The sequence below is a fragment of the Gallus gallus genome, chromosome 1 (genome assembly GCF_016699485.2).
Source record: "Gallus gallus isolate bGalGal1 chromosome 1, bGalGal1.mat.broiler.GRCg7b, whole genome shotgun sequence".
Classification (NCBI taxonomy): domain Eukaryota; kingdom Metazoa; phylum Chordata; class Aves; order Galliformes; family Phasianidae; genus Gallus; species Gallus gallus.
This window is the reverse complement of record NC_052532.1, coordinates 145,879,335-145,907,323: the sequence shown is the minus strand read 5'-3', so window position 1 is coordinate 145,907,323 and position 27,989 is coordinate 145,879,335. Positions and strand designations below refer to the sequence as shown.

The window sequence follows — 27,989 nt, the reverse complement described above, 5'->3', positions numbered from 1 at the left end:
TTAAAATCTAAAATAACTACCAAGATGTTATCATTTATATTTACAACATTAGAACGTAAGTTGGCTCCTAAAAGGAGGTAGTTGGGACATTAAACTGTAAGCCGAAATAGCTCAGCTGGGAGAGCGTTAGACTGAAGATCTAAAGGTCCCTGGTTCAATCCCGGGTTTCGACAGAACATTTTATGGAACAGATCCTTCCAGAAGCAATGTCAAGGCACATGCATGACAAATTGAGGCAATTCAATCCGACCCTTAGCTTGGCTTCACTCAGGGCAGATCATGCCTGACCAGTCTGGTGGTCTTCTATGGCAGACTGAGAATACATCAGTTGCCCAGGGAAGCCCAACAGATGTCGTCATCTTCCTGGACTTCTGTAAGGCCTCTGACATGCTCCCACAGCATAATCTTATCTCTAATTGGAGAGAAATGGATTTGAAGGGTTGACTGATCAGTAGATGAGGACCTAGCTGGATGGGTGCAGCCAGAATTGTGGTCGGTTGCCTAATGTTCCAGTATGAAGGCCAGTGATGAGTGGTATCTCCTTCAGGGATTTGTCTTGGGTGGCCAGCATCATAAGGCAAGTGACTGTCTTCCTCTGCTCTGCCCTTGTGAGGCCCCATCTGGAGTACTGCATTCAGCTCTGGAGCCCGCAACAAAAGAAAGGTGTGGAGCTTTTATAATGGGTCCAGAAGAGGGCCTCAAAGATGATCAAGAGGGCCTGAAGCACCTCTCACATAAAGACAGGCTGAGGGAGCTGAGCTTCTGTTCAGTCTGGAGAAGAAAAGGCTACAGGGAAACCTCACTGTGACCTTTCAGTACTTAAAGGGGTTTATAAAGAAGATGGAGTACAAATTTTTGCATGGTCAGATAGTGATAGGACCAATGATAACAGCTTTAGACTAAAAGAGGTTAGATGTTCGGGGGAAATTTTTTACTGAGAACGTGGTGAGGCACTGGAACATGCTGTCCACAAAAGCTATGGATGGGGCATCTCTGGAAGCTGTATGGAGCACTGAGCAGCCTGGTCTAGCAGGTGGCAACCCTATCCAAGGCAGAGGGATTGGAATTGGATGATCTTTAAGGTCTCTTCCAATCCAAGCCATTCTGTAATCCATATTGGGATATTTTTTCTATTTACTTGGCATCTTTGGCACACTTATTTACTTGGGATATTTCACTGGCAGATTTTATCAGTTTCTAATACCCATATACATAACATATACATGCAGTGCATATACTTAAAATTAACGTACCCTTTTTTGTTAAATACTTCATGCTGTCTGAAATTACAGCAGTTTTATCTTGTGAGTCCAAAAAGGAGAAAGTAGAGAAGTCCTGTACATCAAATGGAACTGCAAAATGTAAAATACAACGTGTTAGACTTAAAAAAGGAAAATAATAATAAACAATTACACTGAGAAAAGTAGTTACCAGATGTAGATCTGAAATGTAGGTATCTTCTTTCTGCTCCAAGAATACTGGGGTTTACATGAGAAACGACATTGTTCTGATCCATAAGAAAATCTACTGCATTCATATGGTCGTTTAACAAACCCTGTATTAAATGGGGAAAAAAAATACGGAAATCGGTACTCTGACAGTTTCAAGACTAACAAAGAAGACCACATATTTATATCATTTTTCAACAGAGTTTAAAGCATCTATAAAAGCTACGGACAACTTCCAGTCAATAATGTATCACACAGAGAGTAATTCAAAATCTCAGATGCACATTTTCCAAAGAGCAACTACAACATGCTCTCAGTTTCTGGTTGAAAAATTCCATGTGACTTGAATAAACTTAGTTGTCCCTTACATCTGTATAATCTAAACACACTGTTTCAAAATAATGACCGTAAATTTACATAATAATGTAATTTCAGCTTTCATATTATTAGTTTTAAACCATCTCATTGTAAAAAACACAATCAACAAGCATGATTCAAATTGCCAAATAATTCATCTTGCATTCATTCAGAAATTTTAAACATACCATGAACACTGCCCTCTGGAAGAACCCACTGGCGTCAATAATTCTCTGAAGAATAACAGCCTCTAACTCTGCAGCATTCATCTCTTCCTTGCTGAAGGGCACACCATTAAACAGAGCTTGAGGTAACAGACCCAGGCCGGTCTTTTTATAAAAGGTTGCTCCTGCCTGAATGTATCAGAAATATCACAGAATTAAATGGACTGTGGCTGACTGTAGCAAACAAACAAACAAACAAACAAAAAACTAGTATCAAGAGACAACGAATTCAAATCTCTTGGTACTGTTTGTTGTTACAGATTGTCACCAGTAGCAGGGACTAAACGGGAACTGTTTGGAAACAAATAGGACATGCTGCACTCGTTATCAAAATAGAATGACAAAATATTCCATTGACCTCTATATGAATTTAAAAATTTCTGCTCTTATCATCTTACTAAGAAATATTATTTTGCTTAGTATTCTTAGCCAATAACCTCGGAGAAAAAGCCTACGTTGATCCATCTCAAACTACGGTTGTACCAAAGCCCTTCTCCAAAGGCAGCATTCCAAAAACCCTCAAAAGGTTTTCACATTTAGAAGCCAAGCTTATTTGAAAGGCAAGCACTCCCAAACTCAGTGAGAAAAGTACAAATAAAAATTGGTACCGAAGTAATTCCCTCTGCCTGTTATGGATGGCCACAAACTCTATGCAGTATCTGCATCTGTCTTCCTGTCATCCCACTGTCCCCTCCAAGAATTTCACTGCAGTCTCATAGTCCCTGCTGTAGAGGGGGCTCAGTCCCTTTTTCTTCCTTTAATACTCTGTGTGGGAAGCAGTTATTTGCTAACCATAGCCAGCTCCTTCTAGGGGAGATGCAAACCACCTATCTGTACAGAAGGCTTCATGCATCCTAGTGAGGAACAACCCGAACAAATCAAACAACATCTTTTTTTTTTCTTTTTATTGGATACGTAGATGTACCTTTTTTCAAGGGACACAACATACGTTATTTAAAAAAATTAAAAGCAAATAAATAAAGTGGATGATGTGTCAGAAACACACACAATATATTACAGATTGTGCAGTTGAAGATACATGAAGGCAAACAGAACTTACATATATTTTAGCAGTAAACTGTCAACACAATCAACTATAGATAAAACATATTTTCTGTAGCCTTTAAATGAAAATATAGGGTTGTCCTTCCCAAAGGAAACTAACCTGAAAGCACAACTAAACGAATCAACGATTTGCTAAGAAGATGGGCTTCAGCTCCTCACACAGAACACACAGGTAAACAGTTTCTTGAGAGTCGGAGACATGCTTATCAGGAAAAAAAATTCTGCTCCTGAAAGCAGTTGGCAGTAGTAAATATTAACAGTGAGAGCTGCAATACAGAAACCCTTTCAGCATTTCCACTAGAACTGATCAGTAACTGAAGAAAACTTTAACTCAAAGCTGCCATATTTACTTGCTTTAATATTTAGTAACCTTCCAGCTTAGCAAATGTAGTGACCCAACTGTGTACTGCAATATTTCTTACCATTTAGCTCTCAACATACCTTCCTCCCTTCATCGTATTCAGAATGAACACCTAGTATACTCTGAACATCAGCATGGGGGTATTCTCTTCTAAGAATATTTTTCACATGATTCACTGTTAGGACATTTCCATCTTTCACTTCATGGTACATCTGTAAAAATTATAAAAGAAAAAAAAAATCTGTAATAATAAAATCCATGAAAAAAAAATAAAATAAAATAAGTCTCATGTTTTTATAGTGCTGTAGTAGTTTTTATATTAGTATAGTATTATATCATTTTAGATGCTGTACTGCAATCTTTATATTACTTTAGTAATTACTACCATCACACATATGCAAGATTTTTCACTGTTCTGATTAAGCTACTTTTATATCTTTAGTTTAAATTTGAAGAGGCAAAGAAAATGTGAGCTAAATGTAAAATGTTATTTCCCTCCATCGATGAGAGAAGGAATCTAAATTCTTAATTTAGTCTACATAACCACCATTGGTTACCTGAGTCTATATGGGATGAATTCAAGCCTGAATAGGTAATCAGTATCTTTTCCCTACACTGACACTTTTTCCTCGCCTTACTATTTTATTTCATAGCATGAGATTTCATTGCTTCCATCATACAAAATAAATCTGAATGAGGAAATAATTCTCATTTCTTTTCAAATGAGATCAGTATAATCCATTTATCTCTACAGCTCTGAGTATTTATGAGGCTTTATTTTACTGATTCTTATTTTTGTCAACCTATATTTATCATCTCCTTTTTATATTATGAAATTATGTGAAATAGAGACTGGAAATATGAAATAGAAAAAACATCCTTTTTTTTTTTTAAAAAAAAAGCACTGTGAAGCAATATTTTTAATGTGGTCATGGATAGCAGCCGTCATTGTGTTTCAGATTCTAACACTCGCAGGTACTCCTAGTTACTTCAATTCTTTTTATCTTTGGCTTTCTGAGTTTGTTTATGACATGAGAATCATAGAATGGCTTGGGTTGGAAGGGACCTCAAGGATAATCATGTTCCAACCCCCTGCCACAGGCAAGGTTACCTGCAGCTGGATCAAGTAGTAGATCAGATTGCCCAGGGCCCCATCCAACCTGTCCTTAAACACCCCCAGGGATGGGGCATCCACATCTCTGGGCAGCCTTTGCCAGCACCTCACCCTTCCTTTATTTTAAAACCATTCCCCCTTGTCCTATCACTATCTACCCGTGTAAAAAGTTGATTTCTCTCCTGTTTATAAATTCCCTTTAACATTAGTTTCTAGGCACTGAACAGAAGTAAACAAAGCGTAGAAAAAAATATAATTAGAAAAAATATTAATAGCATATTCTGTTTTCATTTTGCTTGAAGAGTCTTCAGGTAGACTGTTCACTTTATTTCCCTACAGTCACCTCCTTTGTCTCTGAAATTTTATTCTCTACATGAATCTACATCTTCTCACACAGGAGACTACATTTGTTTGTTAGACTGCAAGTCTGCAATATTTCCATGGTTTTGACACTCAAAAGCAGCCTAAGCATGATCGAGGATGACTCTTTTGCACTTTCTACACTATGGAATAACACGGGCTTTCCAAAGCATATAAAACTGCCGGAGGAATTTTACAATGCATCTTCAAGAGATGCAGAACAGAGGCAGGTACGTGACATTACTAAGAATAATACAGAATCATTTTTCCACATTTCCATTATGATTTTCCAAATCATTTTTCTATTTCTCCACATACATAAGATATGCATCTACTTCTTTACGTTCTCAAAAGAAGCTAAAATGCTTCCATATAGCTAAAACGACATTAATGTTGATTTCCAGAGAAAGAAAATATTTCTTTCAAATAATTATGGGGTAAATTAACACTATACACTTTTAATAATTTGTTTCCACATGAAGTAAATGCAAATGTATCATGTTGACACAAGACAGCAAAATCCTAACTATGTAGACAAGTAATCAATTCTAAAAAATAGATTTCTTGTAAAATAAACTAACATTAATTATGCAGGTAGTGGCTTGAAAGGTGTCAGATTCCTCTGCAACATAATTAAAAGTTCTCCAAAGAGCTATTCCAGCATCTTCATTTCCATCAATTTCTTCTTCTGTATTTAAAATGAAAACAAATCCAATTCTATGAAGAAACAAAAGGATCACACATTTTAAGAAAACATTGATTTTATACACATTCTAGTACATGAATTCAAGAGGGAAAACAGAAAAGTTTATTCACTGAAGGTTGCTAAACAGTCAGAAACTATATCTAGGTCTGAAATTCTTTGACCTCCAAATGTATGAAGGCTGTGAAAAAAGGCAAAATACCCAGTTGACCTGTTCTTACTCAGGCAGCTCCTTTTGGCCTGCTGCAGACAGACTGATATAAACTTTTCTTCAGTCTGACCCAGTTTGGCTGCTCTTACGCTGTTTTGTTCCAGGAAAGGCAAATCAGGTCCTGTGATACGTTCTCCTCAAGGAGTGAAGTAGATAGTGACAGAGATGCACAGATAATATCTGATCAGAACTAGTAAAAGTTTAAAGGCAACTCAAAATTTTAGATCCTGTAATTTACTGGGGAAACAAAAGCTATTTCATTGAAAGATTTTAAGTACTTAACATGGAGTTCATCTTGCTGAACCTTGGACCTAGTTTGGGCACCCTCTTACAACCTGAGAAAACAGATGCTTCAAAGAACAATTCCTTTTCTCATAAAGTAGGCATCAGAACAGCTGGAAAGCATCTCTTTCTCTGGTGATTCCTTGTTCAAACTTGGATGACTAATTTCTTCTGAGATCAATCTCACTTCGGTCTTTGGATGTTTTTAAAACAACAAAATTACATAAAGCAAATAATTCAAAGAACTAAAACAAACAAAACATCTCAAATTGTGTTTTTACCAGTTATCTGCCGTCTTACAGGATATTCATTTTGCTTAGAATGCTATTTCAAGTGGGCATCCAGTCAAAGTATTTGAGAACATAACTTTTTGTCAGGTGTTTGCAGTACATCTTTCACACAGTCAGGCATGTAACCTCTTTCAGCTTATTATCTTAAGAATTTGTAACACTCTCTTAAGGAGAGTAGCATAAAAGTAATGACTTATTAGAATGTTGTGGAACTGGACTTCATTGGAATTCACACCTTTGCCTAGAAGAATAGAAGATGAAGAAAGGAAAGCAGCTTTCTTTTAAGACTTTCCTTCAATACTTTCAGGTTTTCCTTACCGAAGTGGTACATTATGGTGATAGAATAATTCCACCAGTTTCATATAATCGTCTGTATCTTCTTGGATAGGATCAACAAAAAGTACCTAGTAAGAGAAAAGATATTATAGACAAATATTTTTTTCTTTATGCTTATGTCAGAGCTGTGCACTCCAACTATTTTCAATTTCCTATAGCACTAATTGTAAGAAAACATTAAGAGTAAGAAGGAAGAAAACTTCAGAACTAATGAATTTGGAGGAAACACTGAGTCAGTTTTATTTTTTTAATTATACTTAATTAAAAGGATGTAATGATAATTTTTCTATTACTACTTGTATCTAACTCTCTTCTGTCATGAAAACCAAACTAAAACAAGTAAACAGAATATGCTGTCATAAGACTTTAATTAATAAAAAGAGCACTGGAAGAAATTCTTCTCTCCTGTCTCACATAGGTTTGTATTCACTGTTTCACGTGTTGAAACTTGAAGTATAAAATAATCTTTTAGGCACACATCAAATCTGAAACTGAGATTTGTCTGCATGGATAGATTATACTTAGACAGTTTTAATCACATTGGTACATTATTTATCCAGCTTGGCATTCAAGTCTGATTTTCTTAGAGCAGCTAAAATGCAGTAGACTAATTTAAAAAAATTGGAATACTCCCTTCCCCTGAGATTAAAGTTAAATGATATGCTGTAGATTTCTGTAATACAGCTGTTACATACATCTACACTAATATGTAACTTCGAATACACATGCAGTATATATTATACACAGGTTGTGCTTCATTACAAACATATTTTGAATCATATTGTTTGTATTTTGGTTTTCTTTTAATACACCAAGCTTCATAAAAATTCCTTTTGTAATTATTTTAATTTAAATCTGCAATAGCTGCTTCCTTAACTTACTAAGTCATACAGAATTATACATACAGGGGAAAAAATAGGATACAGACCTTTATCATTAGAATGCCTTTGAACCTAATCTTTTTGTACCTGAGCTCACCACCTTTAAAACACACACAATTTAGCACTATCTTTACTCAATAGAGTTCTAAGAAGAAAACAAATTGATAATTGGGAATTATCTATACGTAACAAGGAAAAGCTCCTGATAAAACAGTGCCCAAGTCAAACATTGTAGAGTGTAAAAGGAACGAAACTATTAATTTTATGGGGAGGAAAAAAATGAAATACTGATATTTGGTTCAATTACTGAGTAGAAACAATTCTTTGCAGTGCACTCAGCAAATATCCTTTGGAAAAAAAAATGTGCTGTCATTAAGGTCCAAGTATTACAATAAAGCAGAAGGAAGCTGCATCACGAGAGCTACCCCTACCCCCCAAAATAATACTATTTTTGTGTTATTTTAAAGGAAATGAAATCATAGTAAACGTTTTTCCTAGGTAAGCACTCATTATACACTAGTATTAAATAAATAAATAAATAAATAAAGTCACCGATGCTCTATTCATCATGTGGAAGTAGGTCATTATTTATTTTCCTCTTTACTAAAAAAAAATTTAAAAAGTTTGCATTTCTTTGTCAAACTGTAAAAATATTACATTTTGAATATGATTTATATAATTTCCTTGGCAGAGAGGTTGAAGAGTTTTAATCATTTTATCCAACAAATCAGAAGAAATTCACAATATTTTTTTCCTTACAGGGCTTGAATAACTTCCTTCCTGCATCCTTCAGTGCTAATCCTATGTATTCTTTCCATCTCCTAACGTATATTTCCAGGCAGACCTTTCATTATTTTGCATTTCCAAGTGTAACTCTTCAACGATATACAAAGGCAACCTAATTACTTGAGAAGGAAACCTAAACCAGAGGTGAATCTGCCAGGAAACTGTTAACACTTTCTAAAACAGTTTTAAAATGAAGCACACATTCCTCCTTTTCTCTAGAAGTTGGTGGCCTGCTTGTACATAATTTCAGTCTTCACCTTCTGTCTCTGAATCTTCACACAGGTGTTTACTTACTAATCATAATGGTGACTCTATGAAGGATGGTCTCTTCTTACTGGTGAGAGGAGGAGGGGAAATGGCCTTAAGTTGCACCAGGGTACATTTAGGTTGGATATCAGGAAAAACTTTTTTACTGAAAGGGTGGTTAAGCACTGGAATAGGCTCCCCAGGGAGGTGGTTGAGTCAACATCCCTGGATGTGTTTAAAAACCATTTGGATGTGGTGCTCAGGGACATGATTTAGCGGAGGGTTGTTAGAGTTAGGGTAGTCTGGTTAGGTTGCAGTTGGACTTGATGATCTTTAAGGTCTTCTCCAATCTCTATGATTCTATGATTTCAGTAAACTAAGAGGTTAATTTATAATGAGGTCAGTTGCATAGCATAAACAGATTAACAACTTGCTTGCACAGCCTGTAAAGTACAAAATAAATAGGGAATTAAAATACTGCTTTTTCTGGCAGCATCTACAATAAGGAATTTCTCAATTAACTAATCTCAGTTGGACATTCACAAGTTAACTGTCATGGGAAATTAGACAGATTTAAAAATAATTTGTTGTTGCTCTGAGCACCCTGATCTAGCTGTAGGTGTCCCTGTTCTTCACAGGGGAGCTGGACCGGGTGACCTTTAAGGGTCCTTTCAGCTCAACAATTCTATTCTTCTTTGACAAGGAACACGTAGCTCTTATAGTAAGCAGGCTTTTGAACTCCAGTTTTAGGGTCTTCATCTATAATCTTTTACATACTTTGAAGAATTTAATTTGAAGATATAGTACTGTATATTTTTTCTGGTTTTGATCATTATTATCTGTTGGCTATTATCCATGACCAAATATATACAAAATGTACCAACGTACATACACTTACATCATGACTGGAAAAGAAGTCTAGGTTACCAAGAAAATCTTTTTGCAGAATGTAATATTTAATATTAATTATAATTCTGAGATAATTTCATATAAATTAATCACCAAAAATCTGCTACCCTCAGTAGATAAAAGGAACAACACTTCTAGAAATCAGGTTAATAATCACAGAAGACTGACTAAAAAGTCATCAGGCCCATGTTGAACTTTTCAATTCATATGTGAATTTTTCAATAAACTGTCTGTGCATATAGCAATACACATATACTGTGCAAAAAATTAGCTTCTCCAAACTTACCAGATTATATAAATTGCGTCTAATCTGTGGTATGACTCCAGGAAATGTGGGTTTTAGCAGTTCCTGATAGCTTGCAGGCCATGTAATGTAGCTGCGGTCCTTTTCTATGTTATTGATCCACTAAAACAAAAAAGCCAACCATTTAAAACACACACGTTACTTAATGGATAAAATATGGGTGTATAAAGCTGTACTGAAGTACACAGAAAATCCGGAAAAAGTAAAACCACTTACCCTCTTTTTTTAATTACCAACAGAAAAGAGCTTGTAAAATTAATAGATCCTTTATTTTCAATAACACTTCGTTTTTTATTATTCACAGTATGTTACAAAACTAATTATGAGAGGAAGAGGAAAAAGATCCTTCATGTTCTCTATCAAAATGCAAATAAAAACATTATTTCAAGTGTGGAAAGTATTTTTGCAACGCAAAGGTCATAACAGCTAATCAGGCAGGTACGTGTACAACAGAAGATAATCACACTGTAAAACATACAATATTTATCTATCACCTGCTGTAGCATTTACTATATATCAGAATAACTAAGTAATTAATATATTGTCAATTACAGTCTTTATTTACGTCTCGAAAAATACAGTTCCCCTTTTCCTTTCACTTTCACATTATTATTAATTACTGTGTACTGCTCTTATACTGTTTTATGTGCAAACTATCTATAACTGGCAAACAAAAGAGAAATACATGCTTCTTTCAGGTGAAGAAAATGGGTACTTTAGTGCCTTTTCATTTGCATATAATCTTTGTTTTGAAAACTAAGAACTTTGATAAACTTCGAGAAGTTGGACATTGGACAACTGTGAGCACCTCTACGTTCTCCACAATTCACTTATCCTAATTGTAAAGTACACTTTGCAGTCTTCCATAATACAAAGATGTTACATAGCAAGATTAGTTGCTTCCAAGTCAAATTCTACTATGATTTGCAGCTACTCTTTGATCCAGTCTTCTTTTCTTTTAAACATCCTACATCTTCCAATTTTAATAAGGCATACACAAGAGAAAATTAATCCTAAAATACACTGAAGAGATTCCACCCTCAAAAATATGTTTTTATGTGCAGTATTTCAAAAGAAAACCCCAAACCCAAGACTTTTCATAGAAAGGGTTAACAAATAAACAGCATTTAAATGAATAATTACTCACCATTATTGAAGAGTGACGAATATCTAGTGCATAGCTGTTATCTGACGGATGTATATGCAATCTCATAAATTTACTCAGGATTTCCTCTTGGATTCCGAGTTCATGAAAGCCATGCACTACTTTCCCTTCCACTTTAAGAGTCTCTAAGATACTTTTTCAGGAAAGCAAAATGCATAATGACTATACAGAAATCTTTTCAAAGCATAAAAAGGAAAAACATTTCAAAGACTGTTAAGCCAAGGCTTACTTTTAGCATTAAAAATAATTCTTATGTTCTCCTGCTGTCACTGTCAAAACCAAAGTTTATTCGTAACACTGCACATATGTATCTTCAACATATTTCAAAATAGAATTGTAACAGATTACACAACTCTTGTTTATTCACATTTATTTTACATGAAGGAATTTCCTCTGTCTTTACGAAGATGTGGCAGGACAGCAGACTGGAAAGCTGCTTATTGCACTGTCCTGGCTGAGGCAGAAACCCACAAGTGGATACTCAAAGCAGCAGCTTTGCAGACGTGGAGATAGGCAGCAATCAATGGAGACACAGACAAGCCCTACATCTGCATCATAGCAGAGCTATGAAAATGGTGGGGAGGAAACACACAGCTAAGGTGATGTGAAGAATGCCCCAATAGGACTCTGTAATACTTGCTGCAATAAAAAAATACAATATGGTAACGGAAACAAGCCTGAAATACTTGCTTGTTAGAACACAGATTTTACACGTCTTCATTTCTGCTTCATTCTGAGTTTTCTCTATTCTGAGAAGTTTCTTCTAAATTATACGGAAATTAGACTCAGAATTATCATTTTAATATGCCTACTATTATTTGCATCATTAATTAAAAAAAAAATGCAACTGTCTACCTCAAAACTCTGGCTGAGAAAAAAAGGTGAGTTAAAAAAAACAAAACAAAAACAAATATAAATGCTAGAATCAATAAAGTTTATAGATCTCCATGATGGATAATACGTTGTGGGTGGGAAAATAAAAAATCACAGGAACATGAAAAAAAAAAAAAACCACCCTTCTGTCTGAGTGTCAGCAGATTTATCAACAGTAGAAGTCACCAAAGATGATTTTGAAGTAGTCATGTCCATCCTGCTGATGGCAAGACAAAACACAGAAAACATCTACAATTTTTAAGAGTGCTTGGATAGAAAAGGCAAATGGTAGGAAATATAATTATACTTTAATTACAAAAACTGTAAAAAGATTTTTTAAGCCAAAACCTGTATCAGATCATAATAACATTGGAAAAAAATTACCAGACAAAGACTCACTAACGTGCTTGAAATAATCCAGCCGAATGTAATACTTCATTTTTTTTCTGAATCTTATGAAATGAAGATGAGATAGCACTTTATTTTTTCAGAAGCGTTCTTCCCATCTATGTATGCATATATGTTGAACTTCTTCCATTTCCAAATTAATTTTATGTGGGAGGACGTGAAATTACATGTAAGCTACAGAACACACATTCCTAGAAAAAATACAGCTTTCAATTTCTTCCACAATGTTCGTATTCAAGGCAAAACTCTCTTCTGGAATGCTTCCTGGCTCCCAGAGAGCAACAGATCAGCTTATTCATCACCATGAGCACAACTCCAGTATTCTTTATAATTCTGTAACTTTCAAGACAAACGTACCCTCTTACCTAAATGGATCATGAAAATCCAGGTCAATATGAAGGCCATTTAGAAATAAACGTGCTTCACCAGGTTGGATTCCAAGTGTTTCATGAAGGTGCTTAAAAATGAAAAGTACTGCTTATTATTTAGGTATATGTAAACACTAACACACAGAGGCAGACATATGCACAAAACCAAAAGTAATCCTACAAAATGGACACATCAAATCTCTTCAGCACGGTATCTTCTTTTATCTGAATGTTATTAGTAAAAATACTGAAAGCGTACCTCTACACTACTTCCTCCTTCAGGAAATACAAATGAATATGCCCCAGAAAACCTATACGTGACCTTCAGTCCTCTACTAGAAACCAGCTGTCTCAAAATCATCCAGTATTCAAAAAATGTGCAGTAGCAACTTGAGGGAAGATAGTAAAGATAGACTAGAAGCATGCAATCTCATTTATCAAAGGTACCTTAAAAAAAAAAGTAGATGAGAAACAGACAGCATATCCTTGCTTTCCAAAGAAGAAAAAACTCCACAATAATTAAATAAACAAATGAAGAATTAAGTTTTAGTACAGACTGTCTTATAATCTTTTTTCCCCAGAAAGCAGTAAGGCACCGTGTTGTTTAAAGTAACAACAGTGGCCGTACCAAGATAAGTAACAGGAGTAACGAGAGTCATTTATTTCAACTCACACCATGAGGAGCTAGCAGACTTCTACATCTGTCTTAATTCCCAACAGAGAACTGAAAAGTGCCATTAGTAAGTGGGAAAAAAAGAATTTTTTTTCCCCCCCATCTAGCTTTCACTTGTTGAATAAAATAACAAAAAATGCACCTTAAAGAAAAGCACGCTTAGACCAAGCAGCTCGTGCTGTGTATATTATTCCACTTATAAGACTGTCTCTCTAGTTAGCAAGTCTAATTCTGCCCATGGTTTTAATATCAGAGATTGTATGGGAACTATTGAATCACAGCCTGAACCTCTGATTGACCACCTGAGACGAGCACTGAGTCAGCTTTAGAAGCACAGGTGAACGCAATTTCACCTGAGTGACCGGAAGTGGGGGGAGCCTGGCTCCACACCTCCTAGACCCCATTTAAGGCCTGACTCCCAAGGAGGAAGGATCTCTATCTGGAGATTACTCCTCTTGGAGCTCTTTTGTGAGTCCCAGATATGGGTAAGCTCTTTATTTCATTACTTCTTTGTAATGTGATAATCTCTCTGGTCCTATACCTGTTTGCTATACAGAGTTATGCCACAAAGTCCTGTAACTACAGAAAATTCCCCATTAATGCCCCTTGATTCAAGGAATAGACAGCGAACGTAAGGAGGATTCCAACAAGGGTGAGAGGTCTGGAGTACATGCCTTATGAGGAGCTGCTGAGGGAACTGGGATTGCTTCTTCTGGAGAAGAGGAAGCTTGGAGAGACCTCATTGCTCTCTACAGCTGTAGGGAGGCTGTGATAAGCTAGGGATTGGCCTCTTCTCCCAGTAACAGTGATAGGATGAGAGGGAATGGCCTCAAACTGGACCAAGGGAGGTTCAGGTTGAATGTTTGGAAATGCTTCTTCACAAGAGTGGTCAGGCACTAGAATGGGCTTCCCAGGGAGGCAGTTGATGTGTTCAAGAAATGTTTAGATGTTGTATTAAGAAACATGGTTTAGTGAGGAAATATTGGTGGTAGGTGGACAGTTGGATTAAATGATTGTGGAGGTCTTTTCCTACCTTGATGAGTCTATGATTAATAGAGGTATCAATAAGACTGCAACTGGCTGATTTAGGTCATACAAACATTAACTTTGCAAAATGAATGCAAGAACAAAGAAGTATCAGCCACTAGATGTTGAAATGGGACTCAAATCCCTCAGTATCACTGCAGGAGAATTGAGCTGAATCAGAGCTAAGACATATTACATAATTTTGATGCTAGGCATTTTATTGTTCAGTTCATCCATCTGCCTTAACAAACATTGATGGAAGGAGTATTTAGGCATCCAGGACTAGAATTTAATGCTGGTAATATCCATATACTTTTTTCTTGCTGAACTGTCAGCAAATTATTGCACTGGAAGTTTTGTTTAACTGGATCTTCTTTTTTATTTATATATATCAGTTCTTTGTCTATTTCTTAGTTAGATATTGACTAATCACATCTAAATCATCACATGCCTTTCAACTTTTAATACCTTCATTACATTTACTATTCAACTTTCATTATGTCGAGAGGGAATCATTCAGTTACTCACAGCATGAGATCATATCTCTCCTGCTGCTTAGATGGATGTACTACAGTTCAAGAATGCACATGCCAATTTATTTTGCAGTGTTCAGGAAGCTTCTCTACTTTTATTCAACATATTTTAGTTTTTAGCTGTGTAAAGACCTGTAGTCCCAAGTAGGATGTAATACGAAACATAAACTTAAGTGCCTAAGATCCTATTATAGTTAATGTACTCAGTACAGTCTGTGGAATCATAAAAGTGATTCACATAACCAACCACAAAGATTTCCAATGTCATTTGAGACATTGCAAGGTTTCAAGATGAAGCTTTCAGTCTGGAAAGTACAGGTCGTGGAGAAAGGATGTCCCCATATCTTGATCACCAGACCTGTGTGGCTATTTCAGATCCCCTGTGGCATCTGAAATGACATCAGAAATCCAAGTATAGGTGACTCAGTTACACCCACAAAACAATTCCTGAGTGAGCCGAACTGTTTCTGATGTGCACTCACTACACCTTCACTGTTATAAAATGAGTTTAGATACTAATATAGGTGTGTCTAAGTTTAATTATCCTCTTTCCAAATCAAATCTTATTTACTTGCCTAGTCCTCATACTTAGTAGTAATATCCATTTTAGTGCCTAATATACATTTAATTTCTCTGCATTTTTGGGGGTAGAGAATTAGTTCTTGCTTAAGAAGTTGTTTTTGTTTTTTTGAGTTTACAGAGTTGTACTTGAAGCAGTACACTGTAAAGACTTCTTCAAGCAATATGAAAGGACCTGATCTTAACATTCATACACTCTGGAGAAACTATGAGAGGGCTATGTTTTGCTTTATCTTGGCTACGCTCTTTACAATAAAGAGAGACAGAAAAATGCATGTCTCAGATGTACAACGAGCAGGGTGCAGATACTGAGTTGCTTCCATGAGCAAAAACTATAAGCCTTTTTACAAGAGGAAGAAGCAAGAAGTCTCCATAATGCTAAGCTCACCCAAAGATCTCAGAGAAAACACTAAAATGCATCAGGAAGTTACAAAACTTCTGGAGTGCCTTAAGTAAGAAATAAACTCCATCAGTGTACTGGCTGGTCACTCTTAAGATCATACAAAAACACACGTTCTGACCAACAAAAGTCACAGACTGAAGATAAGCAGAATGTTGCCTACTCAGAACTTAATTTTCACATAACAAGAAATCAGACTTTTCAAAGCTAGTTACAGGGTTTGTTCACCACTCTCCTTTTTTGACAGGAAACAGCCACTTGTAGAGTGGTGTGTACTCAAGTAGCAAACACTTAACAGCAGTTGTCAAGTCAATAGCAATGTCAACTAAAAACTGGGTAATAAATATTAAAGTAAGATTAAGTACAGGGATACACAATCCAGTCAAGGATGATGTTTATGTGGCCTGGTGATACAAAAACAATGAAGTCTTTATAAGATTCATTAAAAATGAAAGAATGATGACCTGTCAGTTCATGAGACCAAATCTAAAAGCATGATGGCTACTGTTTAATACTGAATTTGAAAGAATGAATCCAAACACCATACTGAGACAGAGAAAGCAAAGTGGCACCTTTGCACTGACTTGAGATCAGTCAAAACACACAAATGACTCTGTGTGATACAACAAACAAAAGATGCAGTGCAGCAAGGAGGAAAATAAATCCACCATTTATCACAGATGATGTTCAACATAGCCTACAGAAGAGTCGTATATGTGACTATGGGAATGTGGAGAACTCAGAATGGCATGCCCTGACTGTAACATGAACAGCAGATCTAAATTCAACACCAAGTGCTAGAGAAGATTAACAGCTGTCATAGCACACAGTGAAAGACTGAACACAGCGCTCCACAGAAAAACTGTTTGTCCTTGCCTAATACTGCAAAGCAAAAAGGGGGAAAGGCAAAAGTACCAACAACAGCAGAAAATAAGATGAATTGAGAATTTCAATATTATTTATGTAGTAAATGACAGTAACTCTTCTGCTCTGGAAGAAACCACACAAAAGTTGCTGCACTCATACAAATGTCCAAATGCAGCAATATGATAGTAACTCAAATGTGTACTAGGAGAAATAAAAGCAAACCTTCTGATTTTCTTCTATTTCATTTCTCATTTGCTTGTCGACAGGCACTCTGGTCAATGATCTGTAAAAATAAAATACCAGCAACACTCAAACGTTTTATTTTTAGAACTAAATTAATGCAAAATTATTTTAACGTCATATTTAATGTACTGAATTGAAAAATGCTATAATTGAAACAATGTCTCAATGCATAGCCTTATGTTTTATTAAAAAAAAAATCTTCTCCTGTGTTACTCTAGCTAACCTAAGTTTCAAATTTATGCTGTTTTGCTGAGGTAATATTATTACCTTTATTTATGCAACTCCCAGTCTTTCCTCTTACCTATCTGGAAAATTGTATGCATACTATAAAAAAGTAAGTCGTCTGATCATCTAAAATACTACCTAAGTAGATGTCATGTTTTTATATTTTAATTTCTGTTAGTCACTCTTTGCTAATCAGTGTTAGAGCACAGGCAGCCAAGGACACAATTTGATGCTTTGCCCTTTCTTTTGCAAAAACATAAGCAAAGAATGACTTCTTTAAAATTAGCTGAGAGATTAGAAAAGAGATTTATTGATTAAGAACATGTTGAGTATTCACAAGCAGTTGAAAATTCAGTTTTCTTAGCCATTCTACTTCTAAGAGATAATCCTCTTTTTTTTAATCTTATTTACCTTTCAAGACTGTTTTACCTTCACCTGCCACAAGGTATAAATTTATCACTATTAGGCTAGGGTAAAGTACACCCAGAGAAAAATTAATCTCATCAGATTACAAGAAGCCCCAAGCCATATTAATCTAAATGTGATTCCCCCAATAAATGCTAAAATAAATACTCTATTGCCTACATATTTTCCTCCACACACAGTAAAAATGTGTATGGTTTAGGAAATCTGGATAGGGCTTAAAGAAAAAGTGAAGTCATTCTAAATCTGAAGGTTAACCTAACAGAATTAAGAACTAAGTCAGCTTCAATACTTACGGTAGCAAAACCATGAAGTTAAAAGTTCTTTAATAATACAAACCCTCACTTCTACTCTCTCCAAAAAACCAAAAATGGTTTAATAAATCTTGTTAATAAATTCTATATACTCTTTACAGTATGTCAGGAATAACACTTAAGATCAGTTTACTTCAAACAACAATTCAAGTGATCAAAGAGACTTGTTAAGAGCAAACAATGTGATTCCCATGTTTTGTTTGCAAGTATTACAGAACTCATCACAGCTTAGCCTTCTCCATGTAAGTTCCTTTTTCCCCTGACCCCCTGTAAATATCCTGGCAGGTTCTTTTTGTTACCACGAATCCCTTCTGGAACATGAGATGAAATGGCAATAGACGGTCAAGAAGGAACTGTATTTATACAATCCCATACTTGGCTTAAAATTGGCCAAAATAGGAAAGGTGTAACTCAAACTGTGATATTAAAGACAGTGCTACAGAACAGTCAAAACTCATCAGATACATCAGTATCAGTAGTCAGTGGAGGGTGAGCTTAATGACTTGTTGCTTAGGATTATTGCTTATGATTATAGGAAGAATTCTAAGAGTATTTTAATTCCCATTACTGTATTCTTAAATAACAGATATTTTTGTGACATAAATATCAAATCAAAGCTGTAAATTATCTTTAAAAATCTTATCAAAACATCAATATGAAATATATCATTTGTTAGACTGTTCACATATGGTGATATTTTGTAAAATCCATTTCAGCTGACACAGAAATGCCGGTTATAAAATAGAAAGTGGAAGAAACTTCCAAGGGACGGCATATTAATTTTTATGGCTTAGAGAATCCTTCAATTTTTAAGGAACATATAATATTGAACTTTTATTTTCATAGCTATAGTTGTAACATTTTTATACACCATTTTCAAACCAAAATTTGCATCATGAAAGAATGGGCAATTTCACATCTAAACTATGTGGAATGTAAAATAATTTTTGGGCACTCTTTTTAGATTTAAGATTTAACCCCTCTGATTTAAGATGTTGTCAATGGAGACCTACTAATTTTTTAAAATTATTTAAATATTTGTAACCTTTCACGTTAAAGATAACGGTAAACTATACAGGGCAGGAACTGCAACTCCCCTTTTAGTAGGTTTAAAGTCTTATACTTTTCCCCAGAAAAACAGAAATAAAACAGTTAAAGAGTAGGTAAATTGTTCTGCAATGCCACAAACAGACACTGGGAGCTGGAGTGGGATATAACAGTTTATGGCTTTTGAAATCAGTGACCTGAATGCCACCTAGACTACTTCATACTGTCTTCTCTCCAGTACTTTAAAGAATAGAACTGACCTTGCAATTCAACATTACGTACATTTCCACTCCTTTGTAATGAAAAGCTGCACTTTCTAGTTGCTAATCTAAGTGTAAACTCGTACCTTACCATTTTGCAATAATTATGTTTCAGGCATTTTAAAACTTATTTTACTTCCATTACAGTGTAGATTTTTGCTAACAGAAAATCAGAGATGACATTGAAACATTACATGATAGTTAAACAAGAGTCATAAAATGTGAAAGCACGCTGAGTTAAAAACCATATTAGCATCATCTTTAATTCAGTACTTCAAGCAAACAGTGCTGATACAATTACGTGAAGAACTTATTAAACGTAGAGAAAAACATTTCTCATTTGCAGTACAGTTGTCTTGCAGGAAGGGCAATCTTTAATATTAGTACAGAGGAAATTGCTATTAATCTATTTACCTTGATCTTTTGTTAACTAATCTGTAATTGAAGACATATCCTCCCCAGTAAAAACTCTAACACACAGAAGCCAGGATCATATCTAATAAACAATGTTGTACTTAGAACTGAGTGTAGGTCGATCTCCTATGAAATTAACAGAACCTTGCCTACTCAGTGCAAGTAGATCTGCTATTAATTCAACGAAACTTTGCATCTGTGAAAATGTAATTCCAGTAAAAGACAGGCCTTCAACCATGAGTGTGTGAAGGATTAAGATGCCTACAGGATATCTCATGCAGTAGACGGAAAACATTTAGGAGACCAATCATGAACTCTCCGAGGAGTTATTATGTACTCAATGAAACTGTCTGGAATGCATCTAGCAAGCTGTAAAACATGAATACCTGACTGCAGAATTTGGGTATAAATCGGAATTACTGTTATTAAATTCAAAAACAAACATAAAAAAAGTATTTGAAAAACAAGCTGAAGTATCATACCTGGCTCTTATTGGGAAGTTCTGAGCTATGTCTTTCATCACCTTTAAGGCATCATAAGCAGGGGAAGACATAATTCGAGCAGCTGCTTGAAAGCTAAGATCTGGGAAAAAATCACTGGTAATATGAATATTGCCTACAATCAGAAAACCTTTCCATATACATACTTTATTTTTTCTAATGTTTCAATTAGACATTTTACAAGATTATAGAGGTTAAAAAGACAGGCATTTAAGAAGCTGAAAGTACCAAAATCAGGGCTTCCCAAACAACTCTTTGGGCATCTTGAGCAAAACATAAATGCAATTTCCACATTTTACAAAAACATACTGAAATAAGACAACAGACAACACATGGTATTACATCATATATATGTATCATGTTCAAATGCAGATACGGATGAACCCACTGCAGCTAAGAAAAGATCTTTATAACTCCAGGACTTCACAGGTTATTCAGGGAACTGGTACAGTAAATCTAAGAAGTCAGTATTAATTCTGATTGCATTCTGAGTTAGCCTGATATAAGGTACACCTGAGTAGGATAAGAAGGTGAGTTTGAGAGGTGGATAGTTAACTAGAAATTTCTTAATTTTATAACAATACTTCCATTAATGAGATCACTGTTTTCAAAAACAGCAATTCAGATCTCTTTCAACAGCCACATGAGCTGTGATCAAGTGAAGCAATACCAAGTTGTTATTGCTACTACAGGTAGTGATGCCTCATCTGCTGTGCACTGGGAATATGTACTTAAAAGCCTTGCATAATCCTTCAAAATTACTAATCTTTCCCATCTAATGCTGAACATCTTAGAGCACAGATATTCAGATCCCCTTGAGGAAAGCAGGTATGTCTTTGTGCTTTCTTGGTTTTCTCCTGTCAGGGGCTTGTATTTAAAGACCTCCCTGTTTTGGCACTCAACACAGATGAGAGTGCAGTGTAGGGCACCTTGGGGAAAAGATGAGTTGGAGCTTAAATTAGATCTCAAAGTATGCTTTGAAAACTAATGAAGCACTAGACATCAAGAGGGTGCTCACACAGATAAAAGAATGAGTTATTAAAGGGAATATCACATCGATACTCTGTGCATCGTTTTTCACTATGAATAGCAAATCTAATTACTTATCTAAAACATACGGTGCCTAAACTGGATTCTTGAATGGTGTTTAGGGTCACTTATTAATGGAAGCTTGCCTGACAGCTGAAGGAGTTTTGGTTAAATTTGGTTAAATTCTTACTTGGAGGCTAAATCAAGGAAACCAGAGAGTAGCTGAGCCACTAACACAGCTAGTACCATTAGCTACTGAAATGAACTAGAGAAAACAATCATGTCAGGATGAAAAATGTCAATGCACCATACAAAGAAAGAGCTGAAGACCTCAACTGAAAAGGTCCTGAATGTACTCATCACAAGTTAGTACCAATTTTTCAGGCACTGAACAAACAGCTTCCCAGTTTGAATAATTTCAACACCTATATGAGCTGGCTGTCTGGATTGCAGCACCAATTTCATTTCTGTTTATACAGCATCACCATAGAAAAGGCGATCACTAAACAGACACCTTATACTTGCTTTTAAAGGTAGACACTAAAGAGATCAAAGTTGAAACTAAATATAACATTTGAGATAACACGTCCGGCTGAAAACTGCAATTTCATTTCTGTGTTTAAAATCAGTAAATTTAGTTATGGTTCTCCACCACATAAAATGAATTCAATGTTCCTCCAATTTCTATCACGTAATGCTAGCATAAGAAGTAACACGTTCTTTTAAAATACCTGATATAGTACTGTTTTTAATGAAACTATATGCTTCTTTTTAAAATTTTTTATTAGAATACTGGTACATCAACATAACAAAGGAAAATAGACAGCACTGTGCTAATACAGAAAACTGTGCTACATACCTTGTAATTCCCAAACCTTTAGTGGTTCCATGCTGTTTGTAGTTTCAATTAGATGTTTTTTAAACTCTTTTAGATTATTTTTCAGGTCAGGATGCAATTGTCTATACCAAAACATTTTAAAATGAAGATAAAATTAATGATATCCATCAATGCCTGATTTATCTACTGCATGAAACTGAAAGTTGTTATAAACTAAACTGCACAGTTAGTTTACTACAGCATAACACATGCCTAATGGTATATTAGCTCTATAAACAAACAGAATTGTTCAGTAACACACAACTTGTTGATTACCCATGAAATTCACAAGCAAGCTAGTGGCTGTAGGGAATGAGAATGCCAGGAAAGAGAATGTCCTTAGTAAATTAACATCACTGCCAAAATCAAGCTACTGAGCACACAAGTCACTAGCCAGACTTGAAGACAAGCACAGATGCCCAAAAGCTTGACTACTTGGTGAATGCAGATAAATCCAGCTGGTGACCATTCATGACTGGTGATCCACAGGGGTTGGGATTGGGGTCTTCCCTGTTCAGTAATTTTACTGATGACCCGGATGAGGGCATTGAGTGCACCCTCAGTAAGTTTGCAGATGACACCAAGTTGGGAAGAAGTGTCAATCTGCCTGGCAGTAGGAAGGCCCCACACAGATCTGGACAGGCTGGATAGCTGGGCTGAGACCAATGGGATGAAGTTCAACAAGATCAAGTGCCGGGTCCTGCACTTGGGCCACAACAGCCCCAGGCAACACTACAGGCTTGGGAAAGAGTGACTGGAAGACTGTGTGGAAGAAATGGACCTGGGGATATTGATCAACACTCTCCTAAACATGAGCCAGCAGTGTACCCAGGAGGTCAAGAAGGCCAGTGGCATCCTGGCTTGTATCAGAAATAGTGTTGCCAGCAGGAGCAGTGAGATGATCATCTTCCTGTTCTCAACACTGGTGAGGCCACACCTCAAGTACTGTGTTCAGTTTTGGGCCCTCACTACAAGAAAGACATTGAGGCCCTGGACTGTGTCCAGAGAAGGGCAACAAAGATGTGAGGAGCTGGGAGTACAAATCTTATGAGGAGTAGCTGAGGGAGCTGGGATTGTTCAGTCTGGAGAAGAGGAGGCTCAGGGGTGACCTTATTGCTCTCTACAACTACTTGAGGGGAGGTTGTGGTGAGGTGGGGATTGGCCTCTTCTTCCATGTAACTAGCAATAGGACTAGAGGGAATGGCCTCAAGTTGGACATTAGGAAAAACTCTGAAAGAGTGATAAGGCTCTGGAATGGGCTTCCCAGGGAGGTGGTACAGTTACCAATCCCGGAGGGTTCAAGAAACATTTAGATGTACTGAGGGATATGGTTTAGTGGGGAAATATTGGTGGACAGTTGGACTGGATGACCTTGGAGGTCTTTTTCAACGTTGGTGGTTCTATGATCTTTTTCCAAAACACAATTGAGCAAAGAAGCTTTGAAAGCAAAACTTCAGCCTGTGATAAGACACTCTCTGATGGCAAACAATCTCCTTTAAATTTCTCAAGACTCTTCTATGAGATTACAGAACAAGAAGCAAAAAGTAGCTAAAAACCATATATTTAAAGCATCAAGACTGATTTCCATAATATTTCATTTTTCACTGTATATATGAAGAAGTTTCACAAGTAATTTTGTGTCCCTTCCCCTAAAATCTTTTTTAGCTGTTGGATGCTTTTTATAAAGGGGTGTTGCCCTTTATAGGAAAAAAAAATAATTCACATATGAAGTTTGTTGTTCTGGGATTAAAATGAAATCTAGGTTCCTCAAGGAAAACACATTTCCTTGAAGCAAAGGGAAGCAAAGACAGAAAATACTTTTTTTCTTACTTATAACAGAAATGATACAAGTAGAAATGACAATCATGGTTTGTACTCTTATAAATTCCTCCATGAATTAGCACTTTTAAGTAGTTTTGAACTTTTAAATTACAGTTTTAACTATTTTCCTTGCAAATTTATATTGATATTTTTTTTTCTGTTCAGACCCCCTGTTCTTCTGTGAATGAAAGGCAATTGAGTAATTAGACTTACCTACAAGCTACAATCAAGATTGAATATTGATGCTTGCTACTTTGTTTCTGTTGATCATTTAAACTACAGATCAATGTGAACATGAAATTGGGCACACGTAAAGCCAACTTAAAAAAAGCTGTCCTTCTCTGGATATGTATTATCATATAGCAATGAATTATGTTATTTTGCATAACCAAGCAGTTATGGATATAAGCAGAAGTTATAACATCTTAGAAGGACAACTATTTCACAGCTAAGAAAAGAATAAGCTTCGGCATGGCTATAACTGAGGAATAATCTAAAGATTTTTGTCACATCTCTTTCATCTCCAGTATGAAAAAGGGAAAAAATAAGATCCTAGAAGCACTGGTTTCTGAGTAATTATCTGACAGCTTCACAAATTGGCTACAGTGCAACACGAAGAGCCTAAGTATAGCTAAACCTAACACAATCCAAGAAGAAAAAAGCTCAGATAAAAATATGCCATAAGTATCTGATTTAACCTACTGCAAAAGGTCTCTACAGATAGAAGAACTGATAAGGAAGCTTGCACTTCTATCTCAGTGTGTTTATCTTAGAAACGGTAGAAGGGATGGGCTCTCAAGAATTTAGCAGATCAAAACCCTGGAAAGCCATACAGTTTGGTGAGAATATCTACAAGTTCACTTTTTGCTTTAAACGATAAGAGAAAATGACACTAGAGAAGACCCACAATCCTGCTTCAGGAAAAGGGAAGCACTATTCAAGGTTGAAATCATGAAATAAATCAATCAACGAATGACCAGAAGTGGCCCACAGATCTCAATAGGAGAGTAGCATCCAATTTCATCTATCAATTGGACTAACAGACTATAACTTGCAAACAGAAGTTCCTGCAAGAGCAGAACACAAATTAACAAACAAATATATCACCCCTTAAGCCCAAGAAATTAATGACTGTCCACTTTGAAAACACACCAATTTTTTCATGTCTGTATCTAAGGTGTTGTAACTCAGAGGGAATTTCTGCCTTTGAAAATAGTTTATTGCATACATTTGAAGAAAATTAGAAGGCTAAAAGCAATAAATTGAAATGAGTAGACTAAACAATGACTGCATCTTTACACTCACAAGACATACAAAAATGAATTAATTCTCAGCCATCGAGAATAAAAACATTTTCAACATAGATTTCCCTTCTTTTATATTCTTTGTTTGTTTGTTTTTGGCTCATGTTCCAGAAACAAATGCAAGAGTTTCATTATAACTTATGACAACTCACTTTAATTTGCCAAAGAGAAATCCTTGAACATCACTTTCCTCCTCCTCATCATCTTCCTCCTTTTTGGTTTCATTTGTTACTGAACATAGAGCACATACATGCAATACAAAACAAGAAGGTTACTGAAGTACTCTGATATATAATTCTTGCTAATTATAAAACTGTTAACAGAAACATGCAATCAGAAAGCTGTCACTCCCAGCTGCAATTTCAATTAGATTTATATCTTTGCATTCATATTTTTGGCACCAGAATGAATCACTTTACAGAACATACCAATATTCAAATTATTTTTTTAAATTTAGTTCATCTAATGTTTAGAATTTCAATATAAATTAAACTGCCATGATTAAATAGTTCAATTCCCGTAGAAGTCATTTCTCAGTTTGATTGAGTGGTAGGGTACAACTCCTATCAGCCAACTAATAGCAGAGTTTTCAAAAAATCTTTGACTTTAAAGTCCTTGAATCTCCAATATTGGACGCAAGCCAGAGAACAGTTTGTTTCCTTTAAAAAAAAGTTAATCTATTTCTGAAGCGTCTCAAAGGTTATCAAACCATAGTCTTGCCAAAAGAGAGGTAACTGTAAGTTTCTTTAAATCTTGCAGATCTCCACACAAAGTAATTTCTCTTTGTCAGAATGCTATAGCTACAGTTTTCGCTGGTGTATCTCCCATTTCAACACACAGTAACATATACTGATATCACATTCTATGGTCCAGCCTTCCTGTGGAAGAATGTGAAATTATTTTAGAAATTAGAAAAATCAGAACTAGTTTAGGAAAAATAATCAAACCCAAAACACTGTGGTAATCACCTACAACAATCACCTCATCAGAGACACCAACAGACACAAAATTATTGGAGATCAAAGGTTAAACAGTTTTGCAGTTATTGAAAGGAAAAAGAATGGGGTACACTTTGAAGTACAGCAACAGATAACAATAACTGTAGGTTAAGCAATGAACTATATCACTGTATAACTGTATCACTATATATGAACTATATCACTGTATAACACTGCTGCTTACAATGCTTCCATGTATTTTAATGCCTTTGTTCTTAATGTGCGAGCCTTCATTGTGTATGGTAGTATGTTCAGGTTGTGGTTGGACTTGATGATCTTCAAGGCCTTCTCCAACCTGAGTAATTCTATGATGCTATGAAAAAGAAATTAAGTATAATCTTCAAAAGATTTCTGATTTTATAGCTACAAATGACAGCATATTTTAGTATTATGTCTGACAGGATACCATAAATGAAAAAAACAAACAAACAACAAAACACAACATACCTTTAACCTGTGTGTCATCTACTGCTTTGTATTCCGTGCTCTTTATTGCAAGCTCTACACCGTATCCAGATAAATACATTTTTCTGGAGCGGGGTTTCTGTTTGATGATATTATTTTAACAGAACAAAAAAACATAACTTAAAAAACTGCCCCCACAGAAGGTTAACAATATGTAATACTATAACTTTAAAATGTTATGACAGTTGTAACTTAAATTCATCTTTCAATTTATGATTCAAAGCACAAAACACTAGATAAAAAAAATAATGCAAGCCACACTGATAGCATTGAGAACGTTAGAAATAGAAAATAAGGACTTGTTTTATCTCCTGTAGACCACAGAAAGGCTGTCAAAATTGTAATCCCTTCACATACTATTAGAAGTATTGAAACAAGCAGAGCTGGTAGCACTCTACAATTACTGATGCCTTACAATTAAGATATTAAACAATTCACATCTTGTTGTAATTTTGCCAGACTTTAGAACGTTATGAGGAAATTCTCTATTTCTGCAGCAGGCTGATACCTTCAAAACAAAAGGAGTTAAGAAACTGTATCAAGGTATTACTGCCAAAAACTTGTTGCCAGTTCTATCAATAAGAACGGGCCTTTCTAACTTTGGAGTGGAAGTCTGACGTTCAACAGGGTAACCACTCATAGTTATTTCTGAAAAAGTGTCCTAATTCACTCAAAATGTAGGAAAATCCTCTTCCTAAAAGGTGATCTGCAAATGCACAAGAATGTCGTGAAAGCCCTACAGCTCTATTTCGCAATTTCCAAGAAACATCTTGTATTGAGACTCCTCCAGCCCACAAATCAAAAGTCCAGCAGGATTGAGGTTTTCTCTACTGGTCATCTAAGCAAATCCCAGTGCAGAGAGCTCTGCATTCTCTGAACAGTTTCAGTGGTTCTGGCAAATAAAAAAAAAAAAAAAAAAAGACAGCAGAAAGACTGTCTCTCTTCCTTCAACACTCCCTCTCCTGGCATTTAATGAAAAATGAATCAGTCCCAATGGGAGCTGAAAAATAGAAAGTGGAAGTTGTGAGGAAGGAGGAAAAGGGAAGGGCAGTCTTATAGAGGGAAAGTGCAGGGAAAAAGACAATAAGCATTTGGGGGACCATCCTGCATAGACAGGTCAGAGCAAGGAGACTGTGGGTACTGTAGGTGCATAAAAGAACCGAAAATTCAGTAAAAATGACAGTCCTTTACATCTTAGAATTTAAGTTTGGCTTCCTCAAATTCTGTTTCATTACTGTGAGCAAACAATTCTGTAAGTAATCTGCAAACCACAGATCTCATTTCCCTGAAATGCCTGGCC

The 27,989-nt window shown here is 35.7% G+C and overlaps 1 protein-coding gene and 1 non-coding gene across 6 annotated transcripts in view; one reads left to right on the top strand and one right to left on the bottom strand.

Moving 5' to 3' along the window:
• The window catches only part of UGGT2 (UDP-glucose glycoprotein glucosyltransferase 2), a 78,396-nt gene that overhangs the window by 35,504 nt on the left and 14,903 nt on the right, over positions 1-27,989 (bottom strand). For all 5 annotated transcript variants that reach the window (XM_040699569.2, XM_040699570.2, XM_046941326.1 and 2 more), the window contains 14 exons: positions 26,672-26,768; positions 25,379-25,457; positions 22,084-22,184; positions 20,178-20,277; positions 16,992-17,052; positions 12,689-12,780; positions 11,025-11,175; positions 9,860-9,979; positions 6,734-6,819; positions 5,511-5,646; positions 3,536-3,667; positions 1,994-2,158; positions 1,432-1,555; positions 1,254-1,352 (listed from right to left, as the gene is read on the bottom strand). In XM_040699569.2, coding sequence (XP_040555503.1) covers positions 1,254-1,352; positions 1,432-1,555; positions 1,994-2,158; positions 3,536-3,667; positions 5,511-5,646; positions 6,734-6,819; positions 9,860-9,979; positions 11,025-11,175; positions 12,689-12,780; positions 16,992-17,052; positions 20,178-20,277; positions 22,084-22,184; positions 25,379-25,457; positions 26,672-26,768 — 1,543 coding nt within the window. The remainder of the gene's footprint in view (positions 1-1,253; positions 1,353-1,431; positions 1,556-1,993; positions 2,159-3,535; positions 3,668-5,510; positions 5,647-6,733; positions 6,820-9,859; positions 9,980-11,024; positions 11,176-12,688; positions 12,781-16,991; positions 17,053-20,177; positions 20,278-22,083; positions 22,185-25,378; positions 25,458-26,671; positions 26,769-27,989) is intronic.
• Positions 101-173, top strand: TRNAF-GAA. Its single transcript has one exon. It is a non-coding gene; the product is annotated as a tRNA-Phe (tRNA).